Here is a 15,076-nt window from a genome sequence, read left to right as displayed (position 1 = left end):
TGTTTAATTGGAAAGAGGCATTGGAAGAGGGTCATCTTGCCGGTGTAGTTTTCTTAGATTTTAAGCGTGCCTTTGAGACAATCTCCAGGCAGCTACTATTACACAAAATGGAAAAATATGGGTTTGGATCATCCATTCTCAAGTGGTTCCAAGATTACTTAACTGATCGGACTCAAGTAACTAAGTATAATAATATTTCAGCAGCTGCTCAAACCACTTATGGTGTACCACAGGGAACGGTTTTGGGACCCACTCTATTTATTCTATATATAAATGACATTGTTAAGGCTATAAAAAAGTGTAGAATCCAGCTGTTTGCTGATGACACTATGATATATACTGTGGGTGATAATGTTGATGAAATAATACAAACACTAAATGAAGAACTCAGTAATTTATTTGAATGGTTGAATATCAACTCTCTCAGACTTAATATAAATAAAACTAAATTGATGATTATGAAAAATAAAAATAAGGTATTTACTCTCAATGCAAACAGTGTAGTTAAAATAGACAATGAAATGGTTGAAAGGGTAGTACAGTATAAGTACCTAGGTTGTATAATAGACGAAAATTTATCGTTTTCTGAGCATTATAAATTTATAACAAATAAAATTGCTAAAAAAAGTAATGTATTAGGACGTACGTCACAAAACTTGAGTTGCTGGTCTAAGTTAACTATTTATAAAACTATCATTGCTCCACATTTTTATTTTTGTTCCACATTGTTATATTTTATATATTTTATATTTTACAGAGAAAACAAAATAAGGCATTACGTATGATTTTGAACTGTGACAGATATGCTAGAATAACTGATATGCTAAAAACAACAAATCTTTTAAGTGTAAGGCAAATTATAACTTATAATACTATGATATTTATTTACAAGATGTTGAATGATTTAGTACCTAAACACCTACTCCAAAACTGTAAATTTGTAAGAGATATACATAAATATGATACACGGTCACAAAATAATTTTTATATAAATAGGGTATCTACTAATTTCAGCCAGAATAGCTTATTTTACAAAGGTTTAAAGCAATACAATAAACTGCCTGAAAGCGTCAGGCATTCGGGTAGTCTATCGCAGTTCAAGAATTTGTGCAAAACATTTATAAGAGAGAATATTGTTATATAAGTGGTAGCTATTTATCTTGAAGTACTGTATTTGATTTATTTATCTTCTTTCTGTGTGAATATGGAATTTTGTATATGTATATGTTCTAGCCAAGTGCTATTAATAAAGATTATTATTATTATTATTATTATTAGTTAATCGTTGAAATCCTTGCAACTGGTGAGTAGTTGGGTTCAAACTGATCCTCCTCCTTAATTTGGAACCCCTTTGAAACTATTCTTGCCTTTTTCGTTCCATCTTCCTTTGTTCTGAAAACCTATCTTGTTTGAATAACATTTCCATTTGTTGGTAGCTCCGTTTCTGTCCACGTATTCAATCTCTCGTGCGCATCTAGTTCCTTTTTCATAGCATTTATCCAATCTTGGTCCTTTACGGCATCTTTATAGCTTATAGGGTCATCTTCTGCTGATATTAGACAATAAGCTGTGTAGACTTCATATTCATTCAGATATTTTGGCTGTCTAGTTTTTCTTCCTCTCTGGGTACTCTCTACTTTGGGTAAGCTTTCATCTACATCCTCTGACCTTGTGCTTTCTGTTTCATCATTATTATTGCTGAAGTCAGTCTCTTCTATTGCTTCTTCCTCTATGGCATTTGGTTCTTCTTGTAATTCATTTTCGTATTGTATCTCTATGACCTTTTCATTTATACTTTTCTTCCCACTAGCCTTAATAATTTCATTGTAATCTGTTGTTGTTTCATCAAATCTGACATCTCTTGAGAGAAAAATTTTGTTGTCCTCATAATTCCAAAGTCTATATCCAGCTTTGGTATATCCCATCATGATGCAAGGTTGTGCTCTTCTTTCTAATTTACTTTGTCTTGGTAAAATTACTGCCCATGCTTGACTTCCGAATATTTTCAATTTTCCTAAATCATTCTTCTTGTACCATCTGGTTGCTGGTGTTTCCCCATTGTTGGCTTGGGTTGGCGTTCAATTTAATTCATATGCTGAGCATAAAATAGCTTCTCCCCATAATTCTCTTGGCAAGTTTGTTTCGGCAAATTTGGTGCGTACCTTGTCCAGTAGGCTTCGATTCATTCGCTCGGCTACTCCATTTTCTTGTGGAGAATGTGGCATAGTATATTCCAGCTCAATACCTTTACTTCAACAAAAATTTTTAAAATCATTTGATATGAACTCCCCGCCATTGTCAATACGAATTCTTTGCGTTTTTGAATTATGTTGCGTCTTAATCAATTTAATAAAGTCAATGATATTCTGGTATGATGATATTTCTTAGTAGCTTTACTATCAGAAAATGTGAATAATCATCAATCAAAACTTGGAAATATTTGTACCCTTCTGGTGTAGCTAGTGTAACTGGACCTGCAATATCTGAATGTATCAATTGACCAATCTTTGTACTGGTTTTGTTACATAAAAAAAATGGTTTACGTGTACTTTTTCCCTCCATACAAGCTTTACATATTTCTAAACTATAGGGTAAACCTAATCTTTTCAAATTATTCCTATTTATGTGCCCTAATCGCCTGTGCCATAAATTTACATCAGTATTACTATTACTCATGTATGCTACATCATCTGGTTTATTATTAAAATCAACATAAAGACCAAATAAATTATTTGACATTTCACATTTAAACTTAGAATGTTCTTTATCTAAAATTGCTTGTCTTGTCCCATCAATCCCATTAACAAATGTTACCTTAAAATTCTTTTCTAGTAGTTTTGATACAGAAATAAGGTTGTGTGACATACCTGATACAATGAGCGCTTCAATTTTTATACCTTTACCTTGACATTTGCCATTTAATGTCCCTTTTTTGTTTGCAAACAAAGCTTCACCATTCTTTGCAGTTCCAATTTTTATTGTGTGGATATCTTCTATTTCAGTCATATATTTTACCATTTCTCCCATAACCATGTGCTGTGTGCATCCAGACTCCAAAATAAAAGTTTGCACATCAGATGTTACTATATTGCAGCTAGCTTCAGTGCCACTTAAAGCAATGAAGGCTATGTCACTTGCTGAATTTGCTTGTGATTGACTACTACCTTGATTTTGCCCATTATATGTGTTGGAATTTCCAGCTAAAAATTTTTCTCGAGAAGAGAAACCACCTCGAAAATTTCCTCTGGGATGGCCTCTATAATCCACTCTCCTTTTTTGTCGACATTCAGACATTTTGTGTCCTGGTTTGTGACACTTGTAGCTGTAGACTAGTTTGAAACGACATTTCATTAGTAGATAATTTCTCCTGCCTCGACTTAAGCTTCATTTCTTCATCCAGTAATCTTGATTTTACAAAGTCCATTTTAATACTTGTATTCATTGCTTCTATAGCTGTGATTACTGATTCATATTGTTCATTTAACGATAATAGTAAGTGGCATACCTTGTCTTCCTCCTCCAGTTTAGATCCTGAGTTTTCTAAATCTCTTATAAGGGTGTCAAATACTAAAAAGTGATCTTCTAGTTTTCGCCTCGCCTTAGCTTCAATGTCAGCAGCTTACGTTTAAGAGTTAGCTTTGTGAACACACTTTTTCTTTCAAATATATTTTCTAGTGCTTTAATCATTTCTTGGGTAGTCTTGGCATCTTTAACCAGATCTAAATGCTTGTCAGTTAGACATTGTACTATTATGCTTTTGCCTTTCGAGTCCTTGGCTCTGAATTCTGCTTTTTGTCTTTCTTCGCTGTAATTTTCTTCTGTTTTCTCCAAAACTTCAGATATTTGTCTTTCATCTAATAATATGGTAACTCTGAACTTCCAGTTATTGAAATTTGTCGCAGTTGTGAGTTGAGGAAGGTTTATTATGGTATTGGCCATTTTATTAACTTATTTAACTTCTAATGTCTTAAAAAATTTATTTCTTTCTTATTCGCCTTCTGGGCCCATAACCTGTTAAGAACCCGTTACGGTTTTAGGTTGTCACTAGATTAAAACATCCTCCAAATAAAAGGTTTATTGATTTTTGGTCAAAAACATAACACAACGTGGTGAGTGAAAAACTACTAGCTAACCTTACAATTAATACATCATGTTGCGCCAAAAGTGCCAATGAATGGATCATTGACAAACTGCATTGTTGCCAACTCTATAATTTATAAAATCTCAACAAAGGCATGTTTGAATCTGTTAGAAAGCAAAATTCATTAGAGGAAAATCAATAATTATTTATCCATGTTCCCAAAATATTTGTTGATTAACATTGATTTCTCATTAAATTTGAAAAATAATAAGTAACACAGTGACGTTAATTCAAAATCATTAAATTTATTTTATAGGACGCTACGCTGCTAGCACAATGGTCTTCTATTTTGAACATGACTTTAACGAAACATCATTGTATCTGCGATTATCATTATCATAAAGAAGAAGATATTGTGAAATCGCGGAAAATTGATTATTCAGGTGGAATAATCAAAAAATATGAATTGAAACGATGGACCATATTGCCAAATGCTGTACCAGTTAACCTACAGCCAAGACAATATGATATTGAAGTAAAGTTTTATAGAAAATTTCATTGACTTTCAAAGATATTACAAAATTTGTACTAACTTTAAATGTAACTTTCAGAAAATCAAGAAAACCTGCACTATCAAACGGTTAAAATAATAAATGACAATAAATTTTCAAAGGTAAAAGGTTTAAAGTAAAAACTAAGCAGTAATTTAATTTTAATTAATTTTAATAAATATTTCGTAGAAGCCAACCATCAATGTGCGAAAGCCTTTTCAACAGCTGGACAATCGTATTAACATTAAAAAAAACCAGCGTCAACATCAATTGAAAAGATCTCGCCTTCGCTGATAAAAATCCGAAAAACTGCAAGTTCTGACGATAAATATCCACAATTTATTTCACATAAAACATCATTAAATAGTATACCTGATCAACCAGTAGACAAGATGCAAATTGCTGTGAACAATGTAGAGACAAGATTTGATGCAGAACAAGTTTTTTTAAATGAAATCGATTCAAACAATGTTAGTTAAAGCTTGAAATATCAGTAGGTTCATGATTTAAGTATATACCAAAATTTTCTACAGATCCTTAATTTTTTTCCAGACTCCTAAGAATATTAAGGAAGTTTGTGAAGGAACAAGAATTGAAGAAACGAGGTAAAGTATAGACTTGAAATTTTTAGCTGCTCAACCAATAAATATCAACACTCTAATGTTTCATTGTAAATAGTAAAAACAAATAATATTAATGCAATATTTTTGTAGCATATCTGGAAATTGTCCTGGTCTCATTCTGAACAATTATAAACGGCTACCACAAAATCCGAGATGTTTTGCATGCCGCACTCTTCGTGATCGACTCTTCACTAAAGCAGCTAGACAGCGTACTGCTGCAAATAAAAAATACAAATCTCAAATACCACTGAAACGACTTAAAAACAAATGTAATCTCTTACAGAAAAAGGTGAACTATCATCGAACGTCTTATTAATTTCAGAACAATGCAAATTTATCCCAAAAACTTTATCTTTAAAACTTCAAGCAAAAAAATGTTTTTTAAAATTGTACATAATATTATTTCTCTACGCTAAAGCTATATATAGCACATATATGTAGGTGTATCAATTGTTCATATGAATTAAATTGCATAATTAAATATGCAATCGGAATTTCCACAAATATAAATGTTAGCTTACAACGCAAAGTGTATGCTTTATTTGAGCCTGCAAATTTTAAATCACAGGATACTCTAATAATTTTTAAGTATATTTTAAATTTTCAATGAAGATGAATTTATGTATCCCATCAATCGGTTATTGATTGATGAGATTAAATTTGTTTTTCATAAATTTCTTTTCATTGGTGCATGCATTTGGGAACTTGTCAAGCTTCTGTAAATAGCATAACAAGGTATAAGTATAATAACAAACAGCCAATTTAAGTTACAATCTTTAAAAAAAATGACAAGATTTTTGACAATTCAAAATTAAGTTATTTATTTATTTATCGCGGTTAACATTTTTTTCAGACCAAAAAATTGCGTTCTATTGTAAAAACTATAAAGGATAAATACACACAGATAAGTGATAAATCTTTCCAAAGAAGAATTCAATCATTAGATGAATCTGAGCGACTTGTGGTTACTACTTTTTTTGAGATGGCTAAAAAAAGTAATTCTAAAGGTCGTCGATATAAGCTTGAATGGATATACGAATGTTTATTAATACGATTCAAAAGCAGTAGCTTGTATGAAATGTTGAGGAAAAGAAAGATACTACCGTTGCCAACAAAATCCACGCTTGATAAATACATAAGGAGGTTAAATAGTTCAGCATATGGATTTCAACCTGTTTTATTTGAGTGTATGAAAAAAAGGGGCGAGAATATGCCGTTATCTGATCGAAGAGGAGAATTAGTTATTGATGAGATGCAATTAGCTTCGGGCGTTTCTTTCAATACAAATACTAAAGATTTTATAGGATTGGTGAACCTTTGTGATCACACACCTGATAATTTAAAAAATACAGTAAGAGATCATGCGCTAGTTTTTCAATTTGTGCCATTCAAAGGAGGAAAATCTCAAGCTCTAGCTTGTTTTATCAGTAAAAATGCGGTGACCAGTCAAATTCTGCAAAAATTAATTTTAGAATGTATTATTCTTTTGAGTAATGCTGGATTCCATGTGGATGCTGTTACAAGTGATGGAGCACAATGGAATCGTGCTGTGTGGAAGATTTTTGGAATTGACGAGAAGAAGCTCAGTTGTCCTCATCCATGTGATGAAAAAAAAAGTTATGGATGATTTCTGATTTTGCGCATCTCATTAAATGCTTCCATAATAGCTTGATGGAGAAGGAAGCTTTTGTGGTAAGATAAATAAAATTAGTAGATTTATTTATAGAAACCATGCTTACTCAACAGCAACGAATTTTAAAATGTATTAATTTATTATTACATGGTTTATAGACGCCTTATGGTACAGTTAAAAAGAGTCATTGGAAAGCAGTACTAAATGGTGAAAATTATCAGGGTGCGAATCTAAAAATTGCTCATAAATTAACTCCAACCCATTTAGATCCCGTTGGATACCAAAAAATGAGAGTTTCCTTAGCATATGAGGTTTATTATAAATTTTTTTTATTCATTATCATTTACTGAATTTGAGTGTATGTGTATTATAAATCAAAAAATCTTTGTTTAGTTATTTTCAGATCGCGTGGCAATTGCAATGAAAAAAATTATGAAAACGAAGATTTGAAAGATTATGAACCGACTTATAAGTTTATAATGCTAGTTCATAACTTAATAAAAGCAATGACTGCAAGAGATAAATCTAATTCACCACACAGCAATGAATCTTGTAAAAATAGAAAGGTATTTGGATTAAAGTTCAAATATTTTTTTTGTGGAAACAAACAATATTGTAATATTTTGATATGAAACTTAATATAATTTTTTTTCCAATACTTAATATTCTATAAAGCACAAATTAAGGTTTTGTAGATTTGATTTATACATTTCTTATGGATAACGAAAAATTTTTAGCTCACCCAGCGCCTCAATGAATTCAACATTCAATTATTTCTGAATTCTCCTCATGTGCTCAATGAAAATGCTTTGGTACTCCAGCCATGAAATTATTATCTCAGTACTCAACGTTATATTGTTTCTGAATTTTCATGTCCTCAATGGAAAAATTTTGAAACTACTGCCGTGAAATGAATTACTTCCCTGCACTTGTCGTAAGAGAAATAACAAAAATAAGTAAACTTAATGAATATAGTTTGATAATTAACAATGGTTGGGTTTCATTATTCTTTGGTTTCAGTAGTATTTTTTTTTCTGGTTTTTTTTGGTAGTTACATATGTTATAACATATTTATTATTGAATTTTACTAAATCGAAAATATATATACTTGAAGAAACTCATACATTTCGTGAATATAAACTAATACATATTATTAATTCGCAGGCTATAACAGATTTTTTGGAAGAATGGGAGTCTGGTATGGAAATTTTAGGGGATTCTATGCCTTTTTCTGAAAGTACATTAGTGGGTTTTAAAGTAACACTAGCTTCAACACTTGAAATAACTGATATGATGCATAATGAGTATGGCTTTGAGTACTTTATGACATCTCGTCTATCACAGGATTATCTGGAGGTAATAAAGATTTTATAATTACTTAGAAATATTGTAAGCATTTATTATATTTGTATCTATTTCAATTTCAGCAACTTTTTTCAATAATGAGGTACAGCTGTGGATCTAAAGCCGCGTCCACACTAGACGTGTAGACGTGTCGATCGACATTTGTCGAGTCGAATGTAACCCGAATGAAGTGCATTTTTATTTTCAGTCGAATGGAAATAATTGGCAAGTTTGGACCTGTTGAGCGTGATAATAAAGTTTTAAATCATTAGTTTTGTTAAAACCTGTGTGCGCAACGGGAGAAGTGGTTCTATAATTGTGTTTTACCAAAGTTAATTGTTTTATCAAAATGAATTTCACAGAAGAACAAACATTAAATTTTATTGATATGTACAGAGATCACCCTCAACTCTGGGACTCTACACATGAAGAGTACAAAAACAAAAGGCACGATTTACTTACAGAAATCGCAGTTTCTTTTGGAATCGAAAAGTCAGAGGTAGAGAAAAAAATTAAAAACCTCCAATCACAGTTTTCTCGCGAAAGGAAAAGAGAAAAGGACTCTCAAAAAACAGGCAGTGGAACAGATTAGATTTACCAAAGCAAGTGGTTCGCCTATGGCCGATTGTTATTCCTTGCTGACAAAAACAAACCAAGAAAAACATTGGACACTGAGGTAAGTAATAATGTTTTTATTTATTCATTAAAGTATAATAATTTACAATAGTTTCCCAAGTTAAACAAAATTTAAATGTTTACAATGTACTAATGAAAATCAGATGTCGAATTTATTTGTTGTATTGGTAATGCAGTTCACCCTGTGGCAAACAAAAATATGCTGCAAATTCATGTCTTGCATTCTGTGCTGCGGTATTACTTCTTCTAGAGACTACTCGACCGCTAGAAAGCTGAGATGATGATAAATCTCGTCTCCACAAACCTGGATCTACTTCTCCATTGTCTGGGCATTCTTTGTCAAACATTTCATTTGGAAAATAGATAGATCGTGATGAGGTTTTCCTTAAATAATTATGCAAGTAAACTGTAGCCAAAGTCACTTTATCTGGTCTAATAACATCGGCTTCCTTAACACACGAAAACTAGATGAAAGAATACCGAAAGCGTTTTCGGAAACTCTGCGGGCTCGACTTAGTCTGTAGTTGAATATTCTTTCCTTATCTCCTCTTGCTTATGTACCAGAAAATGGCTTCATTAAATTTACAGTTAATTGAAACGCTTCATCTCCCACAAGACAATACTGCATTGGTAATTGTCGTCCTGGTAAAGGACATGGTGGAGGAAGATGTAAAGCGTTAGTATCAAGTTGTTCTTTGAAAGATGTATTATTAAACACTCCACCATCAGAAATTCTTCCCTGACAACCAACGTTTGCATAGATGAAATTGTAAGAGGCGTCCACTATAGCGAGTAAAACGATACTGTGGAAAGACTTGTAGTTAAAAAATTTAGATCCAGAGTGAATTGGGGCTTGTAGAGTTATATGCTTGCCGTCGATCGCTCCGATGCAATTCGGGTATTGCCATAGGTCATGAAATTGTTTCGCAATGATGTTCCAATCAGATGCATTTTCTGGTTTCTGAAAATGAAAATAAATATATTTATGTAATAAGTGTTAAATATATTTATTTAATTATTACTAATAACCTAGATATTCTTTTTCTCTTTTTTACAGGTTTCACAAAATCAACAAATTGGAGACAGTGAAGTCAACAAGGCCACTGCTGGTGATGAAGACAAGGAAAGAGAGGATGTGTCGTCGGTAACAAAGTCACCCAAGGAAAGAGAATTCAGGTCTCCTAAATTGGGATTTAAAAGAAAACGCGGACCTCTTGCAGCTCCTCCTATCACGACACCATTGTTGAATGAAGCTCTGAATGTTATGAAATCTATTCAAAACAAAAAAGAAGATGCAAAGGATGAGTATTCTCTTTTTGGTGAGCAGATTGCAATAAAAATACGAAAACTTAATTCACCCCAAGCAAGATTTGCTGTTCAAAATGCTATAAATCATGTCTTGTATGAGGCAGAAATTGGCATGTACAACCCTGGTATCCCTCAAGCTAGCTATAGTGGTCCTATCACGGCATTTTATTCGCAAGTTCCCTATAGCTACTCTCACCATCGACCACAGAATACTGCAACCCCGCCATTGTCATCATCTGGTTCCGAATGTAGCACTTTCCAATCTGAATACTCTCCTTCACTTACTCCAACTCCTACCCATGTTCAAGCTGAAGTCAGTCGAACATTCCTGGTTTAGAAGACATGTTTTCATTGTAAACACCCTAACTAATTACTTTTATATAACAATATGATTATGAGAGAGAAAAAAATTTTTCTTATACCTTTGTATTACAATTCTTATACTTTTATATTACAATATTACTATTATGAGGGAAAAAATCTAATAAAATAAGTTCATTTTCAAATTTTTCCTTATACCTTTGTACCTATTATCAAATATACGATTAGTTTTGAATGCTCTAAGTACAGGAACTTTTTTTAATGAAGATTTTGGTCACTAGTCAATACAGTTGACCACTGCGCCAAGGTGGCCGGCGAATCGGGACCTAGAATTATTAGGAATTATTGCTATTCCAATAGGAGCCAAATAGAAACCATTTATTATTTTATTTACCAGCTCCTTGACTCAGTGGTCACTGCACTAGGCTTGCACCAAAAATTATGACATATTACCACAAAGAAACAGTAATTATTTATTATATATTATTTTAACTTACTTTTACTTCATCTTGAAGTACAGAGATGAGTGCAGCACAAACATCTGGTATGATGGAGGAAATTGTTTGTTTTGGACATCTTCAGCAGGTAGCTCAAGGACGAATATGAATCTCTACTTGCTAAAAAGCGCATGGTTACTGCAAAGCGCTCACTTGGAGGAATGGCTTCTCTGAAAGTTGTGTTTTTTTTTTGAAATTATGGGTCCTATCATTCCCAGTAATTTTTCAAAATCAGAACTCTTCATCCGGAAAAAATTTTTGAATCCAGCGTTGCATCTATATTCTAAATTTAACGGATCCACTTCATCCAACAATAAATCTTTTATAAATTCGGTTGCGCTGTACTTTTTTCTCCCATTAACGAGACTAGGTCGAATCCAAAGCCTCCTGGAATTCAAAAGTTATCAATTAGGGTGTTGATAAATAATGTCGAAATCCATTTTTATTAACAAATTTTATTGGAGACAATGGTTTCCTCATCTATAAAAATAACAGTACAGAAGTTAAGTAGTTGTAAAAAGGTAGCGACTTACCTTGTTGAACGATGCACATGTTGGTCTACAAGCGCGGACATAAATATGGCAGTAGCAGCAGCAACAAGAGCATCTGCATCATTCACTAAAGCACAGCACTCAACTACTCACAGTCGACTGATGAAATACGTCCACACAGCAGTTTATGTGTGGACGAGTCGAATGTCGCCTATGTCGTTCGGCATAGTGTGGATGCGGCTTAACGAGCACCCAGACGCGAAATTCTTTTTGCAAGTTTTCAGATTATTCTGTCTGTTTTCGCTAATTCGACCACCTAAAGGTAGCAATGTGACAGGGGTTGAATTACTTCAAAGTTTTATTCAGAATAAAGACACTATAAAAGTGGATTCTTAAACTCGATGAAGCTATGGAAAATTGTGCTTTGCCAGGTGACCAGGTTCTTATATATGGAAATGAACAGGGTCAAAAAGAAGCAAGTGATAATGATAACTCTAAAGATTTGAACCAAATTGATTTACCTAAGACTGTTCGAGAGCATGAAGACAAGCTCATAGATCATAACTATAATGTAACTTATACTAGTGAACAAGTATTAGCATATTTGGCTGGCTAAGTGTCCCGTAAAATGAAAAAAAATACGAATTCTGCAAAAATTGTTTTGATTCTTTATCTTCGGCTGGATTGGTAGAAGAGAATCAACAAAATGAATTAATCAACGAACTGTCCTTGTATGGCGGCCTAGCATATCCGAGTCAGGGATTGTTTGAATTAACTCGCCGGTTAGAAAATACAGTTTTGGATGTTGTTGGGAAAAAGGGAATTGAAGGGAATACTATACAAATGATTTTTGATCGAATTCTCAAATTCAATTGCCCAAAATTGGTTGCTACGAACATTCTCTATTGTTAACAAGAGAGATTATTATTTAACCATGAGAGGACATTTCTTGGCCAAAACATTGAACAAGGAGTATATAGAAAAAAAAATAAAAGTAAAATGTATAAGAAATTATCAAAGTTGTGACTGACGTTTGATTATATTCATGTGAAAAGCTGTACAATCCTTAATATCTTATTAGATTTTTATTTTTTATTAAGAACTTGATATATTTCTGTACCTGCTTGCATAAGCTAATTACCAATGATATTTTAACAAAACTATAATTATTATATTTGTTGCGGATAGAGTTCAATATTTTATTTCTATGAACCAAAATGTTTTATTTTCAATTATTTTATTCTTATTGATATTTTTATATGACTATAACTATTATATTAGTTGCTAATGAAGTTCAATATTTTATTTTTATAAACCGAAATATTTTTTTTATTATTCTATTATTTTTATTGATCTAATTATATCGCTATAATTATTATATTAGTTACGGATAAAATTCAATATTTTATTTTAATCAACCAAAATGTTTTTTTTTATACTATTTCATTATTGTTACATGATTCTATTTTTTTTCATATTAGAATATTTAATTTAACGAGATTCTGTTTTGTTAATCGTTTTATTATTTTAATACTACTAATTTCATTATCACGGTGCATTATTTAAAGCATTACTATACAGTTATTTTCAAATCAGCGCGTAAAATTCAAGCGAATACCCTCTATAATCAGTGCCACCTATTTTCCCATCAAAAATCAGCTCACATTTTTTAACCCAGAGATGTTCCTCCTTCTCTACACTCCATACCTTTCTCTTTCAATTCTTTTAAAGAATTAAAATGGTGAACTGTATTTATAGGACAGATAAATAGCTCGTCAGTCTAAAAAATGAGTCGTGGGGCGCGTGAAATTTCTATCAACAATCCGACCGCTCATATATATTACTGCTAGTTATCATGACGTCAAATTTCGTTGTTTAATCTTTTCAAAAGCCTAGATTGATGGAAAGACGTGTGAAGGATAGTACCAAGGCCTAATTACCCATATTGCCTTTTTTACATCTACTTTTCACGAATCATCAATCCTTATTTCCGATGAAAACATTATATACATATAAAGGAGAAAATTTTTGATTTTTCGCACAGGAAATAATGAGACTGAATACGACTCCGTAAAAGTCTGGAAATATCGATATGTCAAAGATGATCTTAGACCCTGATTTTATTAGTTTAATATCTAAATATCTGAAAAAAATCTCAATTACTCCTAGGGACGCAAGACATAAATTTCAGCAGGGAAATTGATATCAAGTGGTAAGAAAGATGTAGGGACACACATGGTTATTTAGGAGAATTGAAAGCAATGAAAATGAGAAGAAAAGTTGTTACATTAAAAAAATGTGATGAGTTAAATGCTGATTCCAGACGAACAAGAGGAAATAAGAACACTATGGTGCCGCATGCACAACAAGTGGAATATAAACCTTTCAATGCACTATCACACGTTCCTCTGGCAGCACATTCACACCAGGGCGAAATACAAGGCTAGAAGTGTGCTTCTAAACTCTTGTAATTCTTCATAGCTTCTTTGGTCGTAAATTTCGTGCGGAAAACTAGGTACTCTAGTCTGTCTAATTCGGTCACGCGTGGCCACTGGTGCCTAACTTCCTACCGCAGCTCAAATGGGTCACAACAACACTCCTGAACTTTCTTCTAATAACGCTCAAAAAGTATACTACATCAAAACAATTATCACTAGCAATGCTCCGGCATGTCCTTTCTCCTCGAAACGCGTCAACAACATGGCCGACGCCTTGTCATTACTGCTCAATAGATGGCGCTAGTATCGCCCTGTCGGGGCTTCGTACACCCCAAGGTTTGTGGTAGTGTGAACAGTGTGTTTAGTAAGTACTCTGTCATATATGAGAAGTCTAGGTTTCGATAATCCTATATTCAATGTAGAATGAACTAGTTATCCAAATTAGGTCATTATGAGCCAAAGTTTAGGAAAAACGACCAGAAGAATTCGGTTCTTATCTATTAGCCTTGTTTATATATTACATAGCGAAGCGTTTTATATAATAGGTTATTATATACAATTCACTCTGGGCCACGAATAGAGTTCTCAGCATGTTTAAAAAGTTGAACCCGCCATGTAATTTTCAACGGAAAACATTGGGGACAATATCAATTCTTGTTTTTTGACTACGCAAAGTAAAGGATGTAACAAAATATAATTGAGAAAACTTTGTGATGACCTGAATCTGAAGTTAAAAGTTGGTGAGTTTGGCGAAACTTTATTTGCAAAACAATCGCGAAAACAGAATTTCATGTGTAATCTTTTTTGAAAAAAAAACGAAAATAAGAAATTAAGGCTGGGCTTGATATGTGTTATTTGGATTCTGCACAATCATTTACTATATTTAAATATGGTGGTTATACCAGAAAACATTTAAAAAATACACAATATCGTATGCAGCCTATATTGTATGGAGTGTAGAGAAGGAGGAACATCTCTTATGGACGGTACGTTTAAAATATGGTCTGAATTCTGTAGGGATAATACGTAGCGCTGATTGTACTATGGGATTGAAATCTGAAGTTAGCTGAACAGCTAAATAATAAAGTTAATTTAACGAGATTCTGTTTTGTTAATCGTTTCATTATTTTAATACTACTAATTTCATTATCAC

At 32.6% G+C, this 15,076-nt stretch overlaps 1 protein-coding gene and 1 pseudogene across 12 annotated transcripts; one reads left to right on the top strand and one right to left on the bottom strand.

The window, feature by feature from the left end:
- The first annotated feature begins 4,315 nt into the window (after positions 1-4,315).
- LOC130451506 (uncharacterized) lies at positions 4,316-14,414 on the top strand. 12 transcript variants are annotated; one of them, XM_056790559.1, is made up of 8 exons: positions 4,316-4,754; positions 4,822-5,102; positions 5,185-5,237; positions 5,346-5,544; positions 8,053-8,244; positions 8,316-8,335; positions 8,441-8,908; positions 9,926-14,414. In XM_056790559.1, exons 2-7 carry the CDS (start codon positions 5,025-5,027, stop codon positions 8,502-8,504), a joined length of 606 nt encoding a protein of 201 aa, XP_056646537.1. In that variant the 5' UTR covers positions 4,316-4,754; positions 4,822-5,024; the 3' UTR covers positions 8,505-8,908; positions 9,926-14,414. The 12 variants fall into 12 exon arrangements, 9 of the variants coding, with proteins under 9 accessions (XP_056646537.1, XP_056646530.1, XP_056646536.1 ...); XM_056790552.1 differs by lacking the exon at positions 9,926-14,414 and having other exon boundaries at positions 4,316-4,616; positions 4,693-4,754; positions 6,109-8,244; positions 8,316-8,904; XM_056790558.1 differs by lacking the exon at positions 9,926-14,414 and adding an exon at positions 6,109-6,947 and having other exon boundaries at positions 8,316-8,904.
- On the bottom strand, positions 8,910-11,546 carry LOC130451041 (uncharacterized; annotated as a pseudogene).
- Positions 14,415-15,076: the final 662 nt, after the last annotated feature.

Source organism: Diorhabda sublineata, chromosome X (assembly GCF_026230105.1).
Source record: "Diorhabda sublineata isolate icDioSubl1.1 chromosome X, icDioSubl1.1, whole genome shotgun sequence".
NCBI classification, from domain to species: Eukaryota; Metazoa; Arthropoda; class Insecta; order Coleoptera; family Chrysomelidae; genus Diorhabda; species Diorhabda sublineata.
The sequence above is the reverse complement of the archived record's forward strand: the minus strand, read 5'-3'. Positions and strand labels throughout refer to the sequence as shown.